Source organism: Saccopteryx leptura, chromosome 2, assembly GCF_036850995.1.
Source record: "Saccopteryx leptura isolate mSacLep1 chromosome 2, mSacLep1_pri_phased_curated, whole genome shotgun sequence".
Lineage (NCBI taxonomy): Eukaryota > Metazoa > Chordata > Mammalia > Chiroptera > Emballonuridae > Saccopteryx > Saccopteryx leptura.
In genome coordinates this window covers 238,278,082-238,299,462 of record NC_089504.1, presented here as the reverse complement: position 1 = coordinate 238,299,462, position 21,381 = coordinate 238,278,082, and the positions used below count along the sequence as shown (strand labels likewise).

The 21,381-nt window shown below is 43.1% G+C and overlaps 1 protein-coding gene across 5 annotated transcripts in view; it reads right to left on the bottom strand.

Moving 5' to 3' along the window:
* The window catches only part of CIT (citron rho-interacting serine/threonine kinase), a 166,008-nt gene extending 145,444 nt beyond the window's left edge, over positions 1-20,564 (bottom strand). For all 5 annotated transcript variants that reach the window (XM_066370788.1, XM_066370789.1, XM_066370790.1 and 2 more), the window contains exons 1-4: positions 20,469-20,564; positions 15,912-16,053; positions 7,708-7,883; positions 2,938-3,039 (exon numbers count right to left, since the gene is read on the bottom strand). In XM_066370788.1, coding sequence (XP_066226885.1) covers positions 2,938-3,039; positions 7,708-7,883; positions 15,912-16,053; positions 20,469-20,564 — 516 coding nt within the window. The remainder of the gene's footprint in view (positions 1-2,937; positions 3,040-7,707; positions 7,884-15,911; positions 16,054-20,468) is intronic.
* Between the last annotated feature and the right edge of the window lie 817 nt (positions 20,565-21,381).

Here is a 21,381-nt window from a genome sequence, read left to right as displayed (position 1 = left end):
CAATGTCACCCCAATAAGTTCAATTAAAAAGAAAAAATAAATTAAATTAAATTAAAAGCAAAGAAGTTTCCACTGTGTCAAAGCCAGTTGATAGGGATGAAAATGGTGACACCAAAAGAGTTTAAAATTCTCAAAATGCCCAAATATTACCCTCCTGAAAATGTGCTTGAACACTACTGAGCCATGAAAAAACACTATAGTCAACACAAAGAAAATGACCAGTGAGCATCCCCCCCTAGGGTCCCTCTGATCATCCTCACTGGCCACCACGGAGACAAGCAGTGGTTTCCTTGAAGCAACTGAGCAGGGTGACTTGACCACTAGCTGTCACCTGAGTTACACAGAGTACTCTATTAGTCATCATCCCTATCAAAATCTGACCCTAATAGTGTGTCAGTCCCAAAGTATCATATATCAACAATGCATACTTTTAAGAGGCTTCATGAGATGAGATATCAAGAAGGCAAGCTCTTCAACCCAAAATAAGAGAAATACGAGCTTTCAGAGCAGTGCAAGGCAGGCCAGAAACTGTGGACTCTCAACTTTTGCCAAAAATCAGAGCCCCCTACCCCCCAATTCCAAGACTGCCTGCATTGCCTTGAAAACAAAAGGCTCATCCTGGTCTTCTAAGACCAGGCACAGCTGGTCTTCTAAATCATCGGCAGAGCTCTAATTAAAATATCTAAAACTATAATAACAAACAAACAAACAAACAAACTCCTGCTGTTTCAAGGGAATTTCTTTTCTGAAGGCTAATCTAGAAGTCTATTAATACACCCAAACATAAGGAACTCCGTAAGATACAGACGCCACAAGGCAAATGTGGCATTTGCAGTAAATATCCTAGAATATTTACTATAAACTAAATAATATTTAATATAAACTAAAAACACATCAAGATCATTTGAGAAGTCAGGACTCCATGCCCCAGGTCTCAAGGAAGAAAAAGCTTTGGAGACAATATTCAAAGAAAGGATGTTTCAGGCTAAACACAACAGGCATGGTGTTGGTTTTGAAGGAGCATGTGGTTGGCACAGGGCCAGTCTCCCAAGGCATTCCTATGAGAATGTCCTCACTTAGCAGGCTGGGTGGGCTGGAGGGGAACTTCTTCACCAGCATGGGTTCTCAACTAATATGAAACCAAAACAAAAATACTGCTTATTGTAACTCAGAAATAAAGGCAGTAAAGTCTTCCAAAAATGCCCCATGAAATTTCAAGATAAATAGGAGTCTCTTACATGAACCTCTACAAAATTTATATAGTCCTACTTTTTAAGAGCTGATTCAGGGCCAAAAATGTTTCTAGAACACTTTTTTTTTTAATTTCAGGAATCTAAACCCCTGAGAACCTAAACATGGCCCCAAATGAATTTTAGCATTCTACAAGTCATGTTACATGGGCATCAGAATAGCTATGGCACCATTCAACCGAATGAGGCAGATCTCTATGTACCGATGTGGAAAGATGTCCAAGATAAACCGTTAAAAAGGCAAAAAAGCAAGCTGAAGAACAGAACAGAGAATAATATACTATATTTGTAAAATATCCCATACATGTTGTAAATATAGATGTAGAAATAGTTTTTCCGTGAGGCACAGTTAATGGTCAGAAAGAACACATATAATCATTAAATATCTGTTTCACTAGGAAATGGATTAGAAAAAAAGGTAGAGAATTTTCCCTTCTATTTCATAGAGCTCTGCAGTTATTCCATTGTCTTGATAATAACCATGCATTATCTCAATTTTTAAAAATTAAAAATTTAAATGATGTTAACTAGACTTTTTTTTTTTGAGAGAGAGAGACAGAGAGAGAGGGGGACAGACAGGAAGGGAGAGAGATAAAAAGCATCAATTCTTCATCACAGCACCTTGATTGTTCATTGATTGCTTTCTCATATGTGCCTTGATGGGGGTGGGGGGGCTACAGCAGAGCAAGTGACTCCTTGCTCAAGTCAGTGACCTTGGGCTCAAGCCAGTGACCATGGGGTCATGTCTATGATCCCATGCTCAAGCCAGTGACCCCGCGCTCAGGCCGGCGACCTTGGGTTTCGAACCTGGGTCTTCTGCATCCCAGTCCAACACTCTATCCACTGTGCCACTGCCTAGTCAGGTGATATTAACTAGACTTATGATGGTAATCACTTAACAATACATAGCAAAAAATTGTAAATAGCAAAAAATTACATTATACACCTGAAATATCATATATCAATTATACCTCAATTAAAAATTAAAGAAAGAGGCCCTGGCCGGTTGGCTCAGTGGTAGAGCGTCAGACTGGCGTGCAGGAGTCCCAGGTTCGATTCCCAGCCAGGGCACACAGGAGAAGCGCCCATCTGCTTCTCCACCCCTCCCCTCCTTCCTCTCTGTCTCTCTCTTCCCCTCCTGCAGCCGAGGCTCCATTGGAGCAAAAAGATGGCCCGGGCGCTGGGGATGGCTCCTTGGCCTCTGCCCCAGGAGCTAGAGTGGCTCTGGTCACGACAGAGCGACGCCTCGGATGGGCAGAGCATCGCCCCCTGGTGGGCGTGCCGGGTGGATCCCGGTCGGGCGCATGCGGGAGTCTGTCTGACTGCCTCCCCGTTTCCAGCTTCAGAAAAATAAAAAAAATAAAAATAAATTAAAAATTAAAGAAAGATTCTATTAAAGGTATATCAGACTAATTCCAAATAAATGATTTCTCATTATTGCCATTTAGCCACAATATGACATAATGTCATAGCTACATTACCCAACAATAAGTGGGCCTCTATCTAAATGGGCTAACACTTAATCTTTAGGATAAGAGCAAGAAGACACCTGCTAGTCAGGAAAGCAACTGAATGAATGAGAGGTGTCTTGGACTGTATGAGCAAGAACCACATTCAATTCTATGACTGTGATATCCCAGTATCAGAGCACTGGGTTGATACCAGAGAAATAAATGTAAAGACTCACCAGATAAAGGTTATTTTTGTCCTGAAAGGCATACTGTAACTGGGGGATCCAAGGACTTGTGCTCTGAGATAATATGTTCCGTTCTTCCTCAAAAAAAGAAACCTAGGGGAAAAAGGAAACCTTTTAGACAATTATAATATAAAAAAGTAAATATGAGGGAGGGAGAAATGCCCATTTTTCTCTCTTTTCTCTTTAAGACTGAACTGAGGTTTCTAGCTTTAAAAAAAAAATCACTTAGCCCAGCATTCCATAAATCTCATCCATTCGCCTATTTTCTCACAACTTCTGCCAGATCCATGTTACCTGTCCAATAACATCTTTCTTTAAAGTCAACTCACTTCCTTTAAATCTAAGTATCTGTCTCTTTCTCTTCACCTTCCCTTCCTGAACAATTCAGTCCTAAAGCCATTAGGAGAGCAGAATAAGGTCAGCATCCAAGACAGGTGGTGGGGAGAGTCACGGCAGGGTGAGGAGGGCTGCCCAGGTGTGGGGGGCAGTCCAATATGTGGTATCGACAGCCCACACAGGGTGAAAAAGGCATCCACGTGTAGGCATGGCCTGGAACAGAGCATCCGAGGCCACCAAAGAGAAGAGGGAGCACCAAAGACAGTAGAGTATGAAACCAGTAAAATGAACTACACATCCGGCTGCCTGTCACCATGAAAACCAATTACACAAGACAAGTGCTGATGAGAAGGAAAAGGGTTTACTCAAGTGCTGGCCACCTGAGGAGACGGGGTTACTCCTGCCCTCAAAAATCCATCTGCTCCAAGAGGGCAGAGTGCTGAAGGAGAAGCCAGTTTGTACAGAGTTTGTGCAGAGAGAAGGAAGGAGATGGGGAACAGAGGTGAATAAGGTTGGTGAGGTAGAAACCTTTGATTCTAGGAAACTCGAATAAGTCAGTGGCTTTGGGAGCCCTGAATGGAAAGGGAAGTGTTTTCCCACTGTGTGTATTTCTTGCCCACCGGGTGCAAGCTAGGATTAAAGTTAATGGCTCACAAAAAAAAAAAAAAAATCCATCTGCTGTTTGAGTACAAGCAGTGATTTATGTTTTGTATTTGTTTTTTGTGACAGAGACAGAGAGAGGGACAGATAGGGACAGACAGACACGAAAGGAGAGAGATGAGAAGGACCCAGGGACTCCCTTGCTCAACCCAGCGACCTTGGGCTCAAGCTGGTGAGCCTTGCTCAAACCAGATGAGCCTGCGCTCAAGCTGGCGACCTCGGGGTTTCAAACCTGGCTCCTCCGCATCCCAGTCCGATGCTCTATCCACTGTGCCACCGCCTGGTCAGGCCAAACGGGATTTTATAAGGAGGGAGAACAAGAGGGAATAAACAAAAAATAGAACAAAGGAATTGAAAGGAGGGGGTTGAGAGTTCTTTGGTATTGGGATAAACACATAATTTTCGATATATACAGATATATTGAAATTAGATGCAAATATGTGTGAGTGTGCGTGTAGGTAGGTAGGTAGACAGGTATATTATAACAGGCAGTCCCTGGGTTACGAACGAGATAGGTTCTGTAGGTTTGTTCTTAAATTGAATTTATATGGAAGTTGGAACAGGTACATTTATTTACCTATTAAATGCAACTTAGACAGATGTTTGTCTAACATCAAACCAGAATCTAAAATGAGTAACACCAGACGAATATATATCTTACCAAATCACTGGCCTATAATCTTCAGAATCATCGTCATGAGAGACCAAGAAAAATTAAGAAACTGTTCCAGATGGGAAAAGACTAAAAAGATAGGATAACTAAATGCCATGTGTGATCCTGACCTAGACCCTTTTGTTCTAAAAGACCAATGGACAACTGATGAAACTTGAATGGGGGTCTGCAGATTAGATGTTAATAATATATCACTGTTAATTTCTTGATTTTGATGATGATATTGTGGCTCATAGAAGAACATCCTTATTGCAGGAAATTCATACTAATGGAAGGAATAGGGACTTGTTTTCAAATGGTGCAGGGAAAGAAAGTTGTTAATACTGCATGTGACAGCTTTACCTGTCAATTTAGCTAGGTGATGGTCCCCAGTTATTCAAACACTAATCTAGGTTTGCTGTAAAGGTATTTTGTAGATGTGGTTAACAGCAACAGTAGACTTTAGTAGGTTACCCTTGATAACTGGGTGTGCCTCCTCTAATCAGTTGAAAAGCCTTAAGAACAAAACTGAGCCTTCCCTGAGAAAGAAGAAATTCGGCCTCGGTTGCATCACCAGCTTCTGCCCAAGAAGGTCCAGCTTACTGTCCTGCCCTGCACTACAGACTTCAGACTTTCCAGTCCCCATGATCAGGGAAGTTGTATATACATATATGTGTATACATTTTCAATGTGTATAAGTATATGTGAATGTATATACATTCAATGTGCATTTATAATATATATTTTACATACATACTATAGAACCCTGACTGATCCACTATACTTGCAACTTGCCTATAAATTTGTGATTGTTTCAAAATAAAAATAATTTAATTTTCAATATACCTCCTTCCATTTAGTTCTAACAATAACATCTGTGAAAAGTCCCAGGTTTTGACATACTAGTTAATGTTAAACTATAAAATGTTTTAAAATAGTTTTGTCCATGTACTACCTAAATTCATCTTGTAGACCATCAGTGATACATCTAACACTTTAGGGCAACACCAGTCCAACCCCCTACCCTACTGCACCTGATCTGCTACTCCTTCTGTTCCGGCACATAAAAGCTGTTCAGTGACGACTGGTTGATGAAGAGTTGACATCTTTCTCGCTTACCACTGACTCCTCTTCCAGTCCTCCCAAAGCTCAGGGTGGGTGTACGGGCCTCTCCCAGGGGACAAGTCTTGTCCACAGGACACTACCTTTCCCAGCCTCCCCTCCAGCACTTCCCTTCATATACTCCTTGGGATGGTTCTCTCACTCCACACTGTCAATTTCTGAAGCCTCAAAACAGCTCAGTTAAAGCCCCTGCTTTTCTTACATTCACCCTCTGAATGAGCAGGCAGGCAGCTTTAATTAGCTCCTGTATGTGTATGATTTTAAAAACCTTCAGCCCACAGCTCATAAAGGGTCCTGCCGAGTCATTCACCTGGAGGAAGGCATAACTATTTGAACCCGCAGTGTGGTGTGTTGGATTATTTTGCTCTCACATGCACCATTTCGCGTCTAAAACATAAGCATCACAAATTTGGGGCTCCATCTGATGCCTCTTTCCAAAGACCCAAGAACTCTCCCAACACAACAGGTGCTCAGTGAGTGTTTATGGATGATAGATGGTGCGTGGGTGTCGGGGCTGAGTGAGCATCAGCCACATCCTGTCATTTCCCCTTTCTGTGCGATTGTTCACACTGTATTCCTCGACACAGACTAGATCACTCCTGGACTCTAACAAGCAGCTTCCTGCCCTTCGCTGCTTCTTTGATTGGAGGCCACAAAAAGTCCCCGAAGTCATCACTCTGCTCCCAACTTCCCCATTCCAAAAGCCTGCACGATCCCCAGCCGTCTCACAGATGAAACTGCCATTCCAAAAACTGGTTTTAGGGGGAAGGGTGAGTTACCATTCAGTGGGTACAGAGTTTCTGTTTGGGGTGATGAAAACATCCTGGAAATGGGTTATGGTTACACAACATTGTAAATACACAAATACCAATGAACTGGAACTTCAAAACAGTTAATAAAATGATAAATTTGATGTTGTTTATATTTTGCCTCAATAAAAAGGGTTCTTGAGATTTCCCACAAATTTACCTCCATCCCACCTAAATGTCCTCATTTCTTCCCATTCTCCTATCTGTTCAAAGCCACTAAAAAAACAACCCCATATATGCATATAATATCCTAGTACTCACACCCCCAGAACGTCGTGCACACCACACTGGCACATCCTCGCCGCTTCTCTCCGCCCGGCACCCACAGCAGGGTGAACTTCCTCCCCTCACTGCCCCCGGCTCACCCACACCTCTCCTCACTCCATCCTGAGAGAATCCGCTAACTACCTTCCCTCCTGTGATGCTGTAGCTGTTTCAACTGGTAAACGCCTGCTTTTTCTGTTTGCATTTTCCCTCTGCTTTCCAGGGTTGTTTGAACGAACAGCCCTGAGCTTCAATTCCTGTGCAGGCTCCCTGCGGAGCCAAGTGCATTATCAAATGCATGATGTGCACTCGAATGTCTGTAACTAATAGATTACTCTCCCAACTCCAAGGCTGATGGCCGTCTCTCTAGAAACACTGCAAATGAATCAGTATGTCTGAGTATCGGTCTTGTTTCAAAGAAAGAAAAATACCACGACCTTAAAGATAACTTCTTGCCTGCTCTCAAACAAGAATAGCTGCATAAAAATGGTATTTAATTTCTTCAACAGCCTGTTTTAAAATCAAATAGACATGCCCACAACACAAATATATAAAATCTGTACAAAAGCAAATGCTGACTCACCCCATAATATGCATATCGCTAAATCCCTGGCTGACAGTCACAAAAGATCTTAAACTCATTAATTAAAAGGCCAAGTTGGTTCTGAATAAAACACAACTATAAGAACATGGTAAAGAAATCAAGGGGAGCTTGTGAGCCTTCAAAATGAGTCAATACCAGTTCAAGAAAAAGAGCTAAGAACATGAGAGACCTTTCTGCCCATGCAACCGTAATTAACTCAGAGTCACAGAGGAAAATGTGTTTGGTCCCAGATGTCAACTCAGCAGATTATCGTTCTCTGCAGTGAACACTCCAGTGCAGAGAGGGGAAAAGGCGTGACGCTAAAATGCTCCTACCTGCTCCTGGGCCAATAAGGCCTTCTTCTTCATGACTTTCATGGCATAGATGTCCCCCGTTGCCCTCTCTCTCACCACTTGCACTTCGGCAAAGTGTCCACAACCTACTAGACTTCTGACTTCAAAGTCCTTTGCAGAAGGCTGGAGCTCGTGCAACTCAGCAATGGTGTCAGAATCTGCAAAACACAGAACGATTACTCCCAGGCAAATCAAGAGCTTCGAATACCTGCATCTTGATGAAAGCCGAAAAAGAAAGATAAAAGTGTTCTTCTTATGTCTTCCCTCACTGTCAAAAGACATTTAGTCACTTTCTCAGCATCATGAATAATTATAAAATCAGCACAAAAAGTGTTTTTATCTGTTAAAATTAAGGGCTCCAGAAATTCCCAAGCACAGTTTCCATGGCAGCTATAATTTGCATCTCGTAGACTGAGAAAATAGGGGGAAAAGAACACAGATCATGCTTTTCTTCCTCCTCTCAGAAGGCTGCAGGGCAGCATTTGGTCCAAGGTGCTTGTCCACATGTAGACCAGTTTACAATGGGACGAGAGCAGCATGCCTCCCATCCCGATCTAGGTTGCAGTTCGATTTCAGATCATTCCATTTTGACCACATGTGTTCTGCTCAGTTTTCTCTCAGAAGCCCACTTTATCACCTCTGGATTGTGTCAGTAATAGGAATGCCTTCCCTCCTTAATATGCGGTAGTGATACCAAAAAAAAAAAAAAATACAACTTAGCCCAAGGAAGCAAATGGAGCCCTGACATGGGCTCTGTAGAGTTGACATGTCACAGATCTGGGAGGGTCTGCAGCCATCTTTTTCTTAATACATAGGCTTATTCCTTTTCCTAGTGCAATCTCCGTGGGTGTTTTAGTTTGCTTGGGCTGATATAACAAATATCACAGACGAGGTGGCTTAAACAACAGGCATTTATTTCTCATCATGCTGAAGGCTGGGAAATCCGAGATCAAGGTGCTAGAAGATTGAGTTCCTAATGAGGGCCAAATTCTTGGCTTACATACGGCCACCTCCTCACTGTGTCCCTACTTGACAAAGAGAGAGAGTGGGAACTCTTATGTTTCTTCCTCTTTTCTTCTTCTTATAAAGACACTAATCTCATCTAGAGAGCCCCATCCTCATGATCTCATCTAAAGCTAAGTACCTCCAAAGGTTCCACCTCCAAATACCATCCCACTGAGGGTCAGAGCCTCAACATACTAATTTGGACACGACACCAACATTCAGTCAGAGATCTTCAATGTATGAAACATGGACTAAATAAGTGAATGACAGATTTGGCATCTAACGTACATTTTTTTTTTTTTTTTTTTTTTTTTTTTTTTTTTTTCATTTTTCTGAAGCTGGAAACAGGGAGAGACAGTCAGACAGACTCCCGCATGCGCCCGACCGGGATCCACCCGGTACGCCCACCAGGGGCGACGCTCTGCCCACCAGGGGGCGATGCTCTGCCCATCCTGGGCGTCGCCATGTTGCGACCAGAGCCACTCTAGCGCCTGAGGCAGAGGCCACAGAGCCATCCCCAGCGCCCGGGCCATCCTTGCTCCAATGGAGCCTTGGCTGCGGGAGGGGAAGAGAGAGACAGAGAGGAAAGTGCGGCGGAGGGGTGGAGAAGCAAATGGGCGCTTCTCCTGTGTGCCCTGGCCGGGAAACGTACATTTTTTTTTTAATGTTCTAAGAACACTAGGCTAGAGCATCACTGAATATGCAACAGCTCAAATGACCCGAAAGAATGGACGAGAGTAGCTATGACGGACTGAAAAATTAATTCAGTTCTGTACATTATGTATAAGGAAACTACACTGTATACAGGTTACACTCCACTTGATCTTAGCCAAAAGGCCAAGAAGCAATGGGGTTACATTCCAAAGGAAAACTAGAAAAACATATAGTCAAATTTACACAGGAGAATCCCTCCTCAGAAAGGTGCCACCTTGAAGACCGAGAGACCATTTTGTAATCCCAGAGGGACACTGGAGTGCTCCAGGCACTGGAAGGGAACGCCACGTCCGTAGGCGGGCGACTAGATAAAGATGGAAGATACATTTCCAGAGTTACATTCAGCTCAGCAAGTTGTTTAGACAATGACAGGGACTGAGTCCAGCAAAGGGAAAAGCCATTTCATACCCACAGTCATAGAGTGGCATACTGATGAATTAGCCAATGCAACTGTCATTGTCATTATCTACCCCCTTTCTGTGTTGCATGGGTGGAACTTAATTCTCTTGGATCAAAGAAACATATGATGAACTCTGTTGCACTGAATGTCTTCCCACCCACAGACCACCTCTCATGTTAGCCAGTCATTCTGAAACACCTTCCTGTGGTTCCTTGGGGAGTCAGGCAAGAGTGGTGGGTCCCCATGAATCCATCATGATCACTGTAAAAAACAAATCTAGAGTGCCTACACAGAGAACTCCATGCAGAAGCAAAATTGCAACCTGAACGGTATTTTCCTTTTAACCTGACATCCCAGCTCCAAACCCCATCTTTTTTCCCTGTGCCTTTCCAAGTTTCTCTCAGCTCAAACATCTGAACTTTGAATGATAATTCTCCAAACACGCTGGCTTGAAACTCTCTGGGTTTTATGACTGCTCCCCCACAAGGCCGATCTCTCACTTCTCTGGTAGGCCTTGGGCCCCCAATTTGCTTACAGCATTTGTCCAACTTATTAACGTGGGTCTGTTCCTGCCAACCACCAGGCATCTCAATCACACAAGCAAGCAAAATGCTTCCAGACAAAACCACCATGATCATCTCTGAATTCTGAAAAACCATTCCAAATCTCAATATCTTTTCCCAAATACTTTGGATTATTAAAGTAAACAGGTAAGATCTTAAACTCAAGACTATGACTATTTAACAACAACAACAAAAAACCCCTTCACAATTTCTCTCTAAATCAGCAGCTTGCTGTGACTCCAAAAGCAAATCACCCTTCATCCCAGCACAAGGTCACAGCATGTAAGCGCCCACTGGGTACTGATAATTGAGGTGGAGATGAAGACCAAGGACTGTAATGAGATGCAGTCAAAGAACGGCCTTGTCAGATAAACATTTGCACCCAGAGGGCAAAAGCCCACACAGCTGAAGGCATTGCTTCCTTTTTTGAGACTCAATAATCCAACATTTCAACTTGTAGGAACTGGTGCTTCAGAGAAACACTAGCACATGTGCTCAGAAAAAATATTATACATATGAGAATGTGATGAGCAAGCTTGTAACAGAAAAATAATTAGAAACAACCAAAAGGTCCATCAGCGGGAAAATTCACCCACCCATGTAAAAGAATGAGGTAGAATGGAATGAATAACGTAAAGAAGGCCAAATATAGGGTGACAGAAAATGATTTGACTTTGGGTGATGGGTATACAACATAACTGACTATTCAAATGATGTAGTGATGTTTGCCTGAAATCTATGTACATTTGGTGATCAATGTCACCCTGTTGAATTTAATTTTCTAAAAAACAAAAGAATGAGGTAGAACTCAACCTCCACTAGAACGTGTGTATTTTTTTTTGGTCTGTTTTGATCACCACTCTAAACCTAATACCTAATACCTAAAATGGAACCTGGCATATAGCAAGAGTTCCATAAATATTTGTTGAGTAAACATAGTGCTAAGTGAGCAAAGCTAGTGGCAAAACATTATACACATATGTAAACAATAATATAAACGGAGCCACTTTAAAATGGAGCTGGAGCTGCCACACTGGAGGAACTGATTGCATGTCTTCTGTCTCAAATCTCTGGGATATTAAAAAAGGGCAAAATAACCTCTGGACTGGGCCTAGGACAACACTGTGTCCCAAAGAACTGTTTGCAAAAATAACAAAAGAGCAATTATTGTGACTACTTGACTAATGACTACTGGACTAAAAATTTACAACATTATTTAGAATTACCATCACTATGTTATATTAGAAATACCATCCTTCTACTGATGTAATTGTTCCCCTTTCCTTTCTCATAAATACCCATCGCCTTTGTCTCCTAATCAGGACATGACCTAGACTTTGCCTGAACCACTGATTTCCAAATAACTATTCTTATTTATCTCAAATAAACACTCATATCTCACTTTTTAATTTAACATTAATGATCCATTCTGGGTAAAATTAAACAAGAGTAATATTAGAACAGTGTTTTTAAACCACCAGTGTGTGGACCGGTCCACCAGAAATTTGTGTCAGTCTGTGAGTTATCCACCCTGACATATGAAGACTGCAGACCCAATGACCTTAGTCGAATTCACTTATGCTCAGGGTGATTTCTACCTTAGTGGTCCCCAAAATAATCCTCCTATTTTCACCAGTGTGCAAGTGTATAAAGGTTGAAAACCAGTGTTACAACATGTGTGGAAAGGCCTGACAGATACTAGAGCTAACTGATTGGTACATAGGAATTCAAAGTAGTCTATCTTTTGATATGTCTGAAAATTGCCATAATAAATATCTTGTAAGGACAAAAAAATTGCAATATTATACACCAAACTATTAACAGTGGTTATCTCGGGCAGGTAGCATTTTGAGGGACTTTTCCCTTTGACCTTTTATATTTAATTTTATAATATGTTTATAATTAGGAAAAAAAAAACAACTTCAAGTTATAATTTGCCCACAAGTCCTCAAGTTGTGAACATACAGAAGCTTCGGTGAATGTAGATGAAAGACAGTAGAATTTCAGCTACTATCAAATCACCAAGAAATGCCCAACTTCGGCAATTATGAACACTTTTCTATGCATGTTTTAATATCATGCTTGCTGTTTATTTTTACACAAATTATGAGCACTATGCTTAAGATTTGGTCACTTATTTTGTTCACCTAGCATTCGAGTCAGTCAACCATTATTTACTGAGTACCTACTATATGCCAGACAGACATTGGGGATAGAATAGTAATTAAGAAATAAAAAATGGCCCTTGCCGGTTGGCTCAGTGGTAGAGTGTCGGCCTGGCATGCGGAAGTCCCGGATTCAATTCCCGGCCAGGGCACACAGGAGAAGCGCCCATCTGCTTCTCTACCCCTCCCCTTCTCCTTCCTCTCTGTCTCTCTCTTTCCCTCCTGCAACCAGGGCTCCATTGGAGCAAAGTTGGCCCAGGCACTGAGGATGGCTCTGTGGCCTCTGCCTCAGGCACTAGAGTGGCTCTGGTCGCAACAGATGCCCCAGATGGGCAGAGCATCGCCCCCTGGTGGGCGTGCTGGGTGGATCCCGGTCAGGCGCATGCGGGAGTCTGTCTGACTGCCTCCCCATTTCCAGCTTCAAAAAAACACACACAAAAATAAATAAATAAATAAATAAATAAATAAATAAATAAATAAATAAATAAATAAAATAATTTTTAAAAAAGACATAAAAATCCCTACCCTAGTTCCCAGACGTATATAGTTCCCTGCCCTCCCTTGGCTCATGCTAGGGGCCATACTTCAGGGCTATACTGTCTCATTTCTTTCAACAGTCCCCGAAGAAAAGCTCCATCTCTATGACAAGATTCAAGAAACGTAGGCAAGAGCAACTGATGAACCATTCTTCCCATGGGAAAAAGCAGCTTACATCCCAAAACAAAAACTCAAAAGGGAAAACATAAATCATACTAATGCAATCACCCTTTTCCAATCACAGCCTCTCAACATACTCTCCAGGAAGCCTCTTCAATAATATGCAACAGTTCCCTGGAAGGCAATTCCATTAGAAGAGTCTACATTTCACTAAGCCAAGCCCCTTGATTACTGAATGGGTTGAGAAGATCCACCACTTTAAAGTAACCAGATATCCGTCTCGAGACTAATGAAGGTGCCCGTGGACAACTCAGTAAATTCGTCTGTCATATAATTTCCCTTCCCCTCCCACTCCTTATTTGAGAATTTGAATAGTCAAGAAAATAAAATGAGAGTTTATTCAAACAAATACGGTACAATGAGTAACTACCCCAAATATATTTTAAAGTTAAAGTTACACCATAATTACATGTCGGTGAGGTTAATGGCTATCATCACTGGGTAACATGTATTGAGTGTTTCCATGTGCCAGGAAGCATGATAAGCCTGGTCTGTGGCTAACTCACTCACTCTCCACACAGCCTTATTAAATATGCATTTTCCCCATTCTGCAGATGGGGAAACTGAGGGCAGACAGGGTTCGCACATAAATACCTAAAGTCATTGTACTATATATATATATATATATATATATATATATATATATTGACTTTATTTACTCAAAACTCCCAACTCTTTTGGGTACCTGCACATTCCTGGTAATCACAGTGCCCTGAACCCCTGGGCACCCAGTGAAGGCCAAACACAGTGACTGGTAAGGGCTGGGCAAATGACCCAAAGCAGAGCCTATTAGAATCTTCCCTGATATTGTATGAACATGCCAGGTGGGGTATAGTAGCCAGTCTCTGAAGATGATGCCCAGTGACCCATGCCTCCGGGAATCCGTGCCCTTGTGTAGTTCACTGGCACATAGAATTTGGGCAGCCCTACAATTCACTTCAAACAACAGGATGCAGCCTCATAGAGCCAATGTCCCTTCCAGGCCCAAGCCCTAGAAGGGCTGGCTACTTCTACTTTTGTTTTTTTGGAAATCCAGAGCTGCCATATAGAAAGTTCAAACATCTCTGTTAGAGAGACCATGCAGATCAGGGGTCAGCAAGCTTTTCCTTAAAGGGCCAGATGGTAAATAGTTTAGGCTTTATAGGCCTCAACTCCTCAGTCACCATTATTCTAACGCCATTATAATATGAAAAGAGCCATAGGCAATACCTAAACAAATGAAAGGAGCTGTGTTACAGTAAAACTTAGTTTAGTGTCGGCCTGGTGTGTGAAGTCCCGGGTTCAATTTCTGCCAGGGCACACATAATAAGTGCCCATCTGCTTCTCCACCCTTCCCCCTCTCCTTCCACTCTATCTCTCTCTTCCTCTCCGGCAGTCAAGGCTCTAGTGGAGCAAAGTTGGCCTGGGCATTGAGGATGGCTCCATGGCCTCCACCTCAAGCACTAGAATGGCTCCAGCCACAATGGAACAACGCCCCAGATGGGCAGAGCATCGCCCCCTGGTGGGCAGGCCAGGTGGATCCCAGTCAGGCGCACGTGCAAGAGTCTGACTGACTCCCTGCTTCTAACTTTTGAAAAAAACAAACAGGCCCTGGCCGGTTGGCTCAGCGGTAGAGCGTCGGCCTGGCGTGCGGGGGACCCAGGTTCGATTCCCGGCCAGGGCACATAGGAGAAGCGCCCATTTGCTTCTCCACCCCCCCCTCCTTCCTCTCTGTCTCTCTCTTCCCCTCCCGCAGCCAAGGCTCCATTGGAGCAGGGTTGGCCCGGGCTCTGGGGATGGCTCCTTGGCCTCTGCCCCAGGTGCTAGAGTGGCTCTGGTCGTGGCAGAGCATTGCCCCCTGGTGGGCAGAGCGTCGCCCCTGGTGGGCGTGCTGGGTGGATCCCAGTCGGGCGCATGCGGGAGTCTGTCTGACTGTCTCTCCCCGTTTCCAGCTTCAGAAAAGAAAAAACAAAAAACAAAAAACCCTACTTAGTTTAGAAAATAGGCATCCCAGCCTATAGTTGGCTGACCCCTGATGGAGACCACAGAGGAGCCATGGAGAGCACGAGACCCTAAGACTACAGAAGAAAAAGGCCCAGTCATCCCAGAGCCCCCAGCTGAGCTGACCCAGCCTTCCAGTCAACATTTCAGTTGTTGGGTGAGCCATCCAAACATTCCAGACCAGGAGAGTCCCTACTGCCTGAAATCTTGCCCAACATCACATAGAGCGGAGGAGTCCTCAGCTGAGCCCAGTCAACCCGCAGAATCATGAAAAGTAATACAATGATCGTCATTTGAAACCACTAAAGTTTAGGGTCGGTAGTTATATCACAAAGTCATGTAAGGGGGGGGGGGGACCTACAGCAGTCCGAGTGACCCCTTGCTCGAGCCAGCAACCTTGGGCTCAAGCTGGTGAGCCTTGCTCAAACCAGACGAGCCCGTGCTCAAGCTGGCGACTTCGCGGTCTTGAGCCTGGGTCCTCCGCATCCCAGTCCGACACTCCATCCACTGCGCCACCGGCCTGGTCAGACTATCCAAGAACATTCTTGCCCACTGACAGCAACCACTGACTCGTTCTGCCTCTGGTATCCTTCCAGTTTTCTCTAGCGGAACAGTCTTCAAGAAATAGTTCTCCCAACTTACATTTCCGGACAAAGTTGCTCACGTGCTTAATCTTCATCAGAGCAGGCTGGCTGCACTCTTCAAAGAGAACAAAGAGGGCATCCAACATCCCTTCTCGGGAAAGAAGAGACATCTGCGGTTGAGTCATAAAGGGTGGTTTCCCCTAAAAACAGCAAACAGCATATGGAGACACTGTCAATAATGAAAAGCTTTGATCAATAACACCCATCCACACAGAGTAAATTACAAGCCACCAACTTGACTAACTGCTTGTGACACACGCTAACAGCACAATTTTGTGGCTTTGTTCTTTAAAGAGACATCAATTAACAGTCATTAAGTTATCACTTGTACAATTCCATTACTGTGGGTTTCTTCCACCAGCACCTGGGAAGAAAACTTCACACATATGCCATTAATTAGAAAAGGCCCTTCTTTCTTAATGGTGTGAGGCTCACAGGAACATTTATTCTGGACCCTGCTGGTCCTGACATGTCTTCATGTCTCTACAACAGGACACAATGATTGCCACTTCTTTCATGTGTGCCCAGAGGTTCATTAATATAACTTTAGTTTCTTTAATTCACTAAAACAATCTAGAGTGGAATGAATGGAGTGACTATACTAAAGCTCAATTTATTCACAATCTAAAGCAACAGTTGCAAACTGGCAGACTATCTAGCCCGCAGACTGTCTCTAGCCCACAGACATGTTTTGTTTGGCCTGTGGTAGGTAAAATAATTTGAATTATCTGCCAATATTGAAAAATCAGATTTCACCAAAAAAGGGTGGGGGGAGACTGCTGGCTCTGGCAGATCTAGCAACACTGCCCCACACCCCTGCCTGGTGACTTTAAGCTGCAGCTGCTAACAGTGCCACTCTGGGTAGCAAACGCGCTCTACATTTCACTGCAGAGGTCTGCACCTGCAGTGCACTTGCAGACCTGCACTTACAGTCTTCTACCTGGCTCATTTATACTCCCTGCCTGGCCCCCAAGGACATAAGTGTACAACCTCTGATCTAGAGCAATGGATCTCATGTGCCAAGCCATGGATTGTGTGGAGGTCTCTCTGCAAAGATGGCCAGCAACAGTTCCTCTAACTCTGAAGGTACTCGCTGTTGCTCCCATCCAGAGCTAGATAGAGTCTATTTCCCCTCTGCTTGAATCTGTGCTGTCACTTCAACAGAATGTGACACAGATGACACTGTGACAGTTCCGAGTGGAGCCCTTGAGAAGTCTGCTTTTGCTCTTCGGGGAAGCCAGACACCATGTAAAGAAGCTTGGCCTAGACAGGAATTTAGCAAACTCCAGCCCATGGACCGAATCTGACCCGCCACCTCTTTTTATAAATAAAGCTTTATTGGCATACAGCCACACTCATTAATTTACGTATTGTCTATGGCTGTTTTTATGCTACAATGGCAGAGCTAAACAGTTGCAACAAAGACCAGATGGCCTACAGAGTCTAAAATTCTTTTTATTCACAGAAAACACTATAAACCCTGGGTTATACTCACTGAATAATGAAAGATCTCATAGAGAAATCAAGTGGAAGAACTCTGGGGTGCCCCAGCCTGCAGTCAGCACCCAGATGTTCCAGTCCTGGCCGAGCTCCCAACTCAACATGGCCCCTTGAGGGACCCCAGCTGATGTTATAGGGTGGAAAAGTTAAATCCGGCCAACCCAAAAGATCATAAAGAAAATAAATCACTGTTGTTTTAAAGCTTGTGAGTAGTTTGTTACACAGCACTGAATAATAGAAACAGACTGGCTACACTTGAATCACCTGGAGAACTTAACCAAAAACACAAAACACTGATTTCTTGGTGCTGTCCCCAAACTACTGAATTATATAGAATTTTCCAGTTTGTAGGTGAAAATCTGTTTCATGTGAAGCTCTAGCCATCGTATCTGTCACTTTACAGTTCCGTTCCACCACTAACTAAGAAAAATAGACCCTGGCCAGTTGGCTCAGTGGTAGAGCGTCAGACTGGCGTGCAGGAGTCCCGGGTTCGATTCCAGGCCAGGGCACACAGGAAAAGCGCCCATCTGCTTCTCCACCCCTCCCCCTCTCCTTCCTCTCTGTCTCTCTCTTCCCCTCCCACAGCCAAGGCTCCATTGGAGCAAAGTTGGCCCGGGCGCTGAGGATGGCTCCATGGCCTCTGCCTCAGGTGCTAGAATGCCTCTGGTTGCAACAGAGCAACGCCCCAGATGAGCAGAGCATCGCCCCCTGGTGGGCATGCCGGGTGGATTCCGGTCGGATGCATGCGGGAGTCTGTCTGACTGCCTCCCCGTTTCCAACTTCAGAAAAATACATAAATAAATAAATAAATAAAATTCTTTGTTTCTTCTGCTCTTTAATGAGTGTAGACCAACCAGAGCAGCAGTTTCAATATAGTAATGATTCTTAAAGGTTTTCAAGTCGGCTGTGAAATGAGAAAATAAATGACCACCACACAGTAACTCTTTTATAATGCTAAATGTATTCAAATTTTAAAATGGCCTTTTATTCTGAAATGATGTCCTTCTTCCCTTGATGTTTCTTAAAATATCTTTTCTTTATAAAATAAACCAGAAAATAATAAGGTGGGGTTTTTTTGTTGTTGTTATCTGGTTTTTTACATACTTTACTTGGCAAAATAAAAAGCTGGTAGATCTAGGTAAGCCCAGCAAATCTGTGAATTTTACTGACTCAAAAATCTAAACATCTGCCAACCACTGACCTAGAGTTCAAGTAGAACCTGAGAGCTACTCTGTAAAATATTTACCTGAATGGGGGGAAGAAATCACTACTCAATTAAAACCTCATTAAAATGGCACTTTATGGGGAAAGAAAAGCATCCTCACTTCTCTGCATTAGGCAAATGTGAGGTATACACTACATTTGCACATAATGGCTTTCCTGGGGGTAAGGAGGAACTTATCATTTAAAAAAGATGAATTGGGGATTTACCCACAATCCTTGCTGTTACAATGATGTTTAAGTGTAAGATACACTTAATAAACTGACACATACACTGACAGTATTGCTCAGCAGTTATATGAGCAGCCTCTGGAGTCAGACAGACCAAAAATGGAACCTGGTTCTCACATGTACAAGTTGCATGATCCTGGGCAAGTCCTCCTATTTGAAATGGAACTAAGAAGAGTCCCTATTTTTGTTATGAGGCTGAAGAAAGATAATGAGGAAGATGCTGGCTCTGTGCTCAGCACACTGGAAACCATAGTATTATATAATCAGCACATTATAAGCTGTTAATAAACTCTGTAATAAGTTGGGAAAGTTCTGGAGTAAAAAACAATGAAAGGGCTAAAAAGTGGAAGCACACCAGTTAGCTAAGAGATAGACTATTCATTTGTGAAAAATATCTACTGACTTAACTGGAGATGGAGACAGTCCCAAAGAACAACTTAAGCTTTCAATCTTTCTCCATTCTGATTTGTTTGACCATTCCCCAACACAAATATTTTCAGGGGGGGAAAAAATCACCGAGAACATATTAGTATTTATCATCATGCAGGTTCCCTACATAAATATTCTTCTAAATATAATCACTACTAAGTAAACACAAATTTATTACTATTTTGTTTCTACTTTGTAGAAATAGTTATCATTTATAAAGGTCTTACCAAGAGCTGGACAAGGAGCTAAATGTTTTGCATGGATTATCTCACCTAATCCTAACAACTACCTGTGAATTAGGTGTTACATGTTACAACCTCTATTTTAAAGAGTAGCAAATGGATTCTGAAGAAGCAACTGACTCGCCCAAGGTAGCACAGCTAACAGGTGCTGCAGCTAGAATTCTAATCTAAATCTTCCCCACTCTCTGTTTTCCCCGACTTGTGAATACATAAGTCAAACAAGGGTTTCTACATCAACAGTGTTCCATCTCCATCAGAAACAAGAGTTAGAAAACTACTAGGATATAATCTCATGATAGTATGTTTTAATACTTCTGGGATGGCCTGACCTGCGGTGGCACAGTGGTTAAAGCGTCGACCTGGGACGCTGAGGTTGCCGGTTCAAAACCCTGGGCTTCCCTGGTCAAGGCACATATAGGAGTTGATGCTTTCTGATCCTCCCCCGTTCTCTCTCTCTCTCTCTCTCTCTCTCTGTCCCCTCTCTCTAAATGAATAAATAAAAAATAATTTAAAAAAATACTTCTGGGATGATGGAATTGTTCTATACCTCAAGAAGAAAGTGGTTTCACAGGTGTGGTATTTATCAAAACTGTTTGTTTGTTTTTTTAATCTAAAATATAAACATCCCTTGAATAAAAAAAAATAGATTTACACCTACAGAAATTTTAGTCAAGCATGTCTTTGTTCATTTGCTCCTTGGACAAACTTTAGGACAGAAGTGTCAAGTGTGTGAGATGATAAGGTCTTCCTTCAAGGGCAAGCTCAACTATCCTGTCTGCACAGTGACTCCTTTTCCCAGAACTATCAGCGCAAATAAAACTCCAAATGGGATTTCTCTTAGACTAGCCTCAGTGTCATCATAAAAGCAAAGGTGAGTAACAAGGAGGTTCCAAGAAAACAAACTCAAGTGAGCAGAGTTGGCAGCCTGTTACCTGGAAGAAGAGATTCAGCCTGGAGGCCCGGTTAGCAATGGGCTCAGCAGCACCTGCGTCCAGCAGATTCCGTGCTCCATACTTGAATTTCAACATCCCCCCACTGGTGCTGAAGGGAAGTAAGAGAAGGTCAAGTGTGTATGACAATTTGAGAAGTAAGGGTTTGAGAGAACCTGATCTTCCTCAAAGTATCAGGGATGGGGGGTGGGATGAAGATCAGCCACCACATGGGTCTTGGGATACTCAGTCTGGTGATGGAGATTAAAAACAAGATTTTTATTCAGCCTGACCTGTGGTGGCGCAGTGGATAAAGCATCGGCCTGGAAATGCTGAGGTCGCCGGTTCGAAACCCTGGGCTTGCCAGGTCAAGGCACATATGGGAGTTGATGATTCTAGCTCCTCCTCTCTTCTCTCTCTCTGTCTCTCCTCTCTCTCTCTGTCTCTCCTCTCTAAAAAATGAATAAAAATTTAAAAAAAAAAAAAGATTTTTATTCACTGTAACAAGCACTACACTTATCTAACATACTCACTTACTTACAAATTTGTTTATTATCTGCCCCCCTTTGAATGTAAGCTCCACAAAGGCAGGGATTTTTATCCTTGGGCAGGGTTGATACATACAGCTTGGTACATAGTAGATGCTATTAAATAGTGACTGACTGACTGAATGAAAAAAGAAATTACATAATATGTTGGGCAATGGTTAAGTGCTGTGAGGGTGAAAAAATTTCAGCAAGATGAGGGCAACTGGGGCATGGGAGTGGGGGTGGGATGGAGGAGGTTTGTGGCAGTCTGTGTGGGTGTGTGTGCCCCGCAATTTTTTTTTTTTTCTGAAGCTGGAAATGGGGAGAGACAGTCAGACAGACTCCCGCATGCGCCCGACCGGGATCCACCCCGCACGCCCACCAGGGGC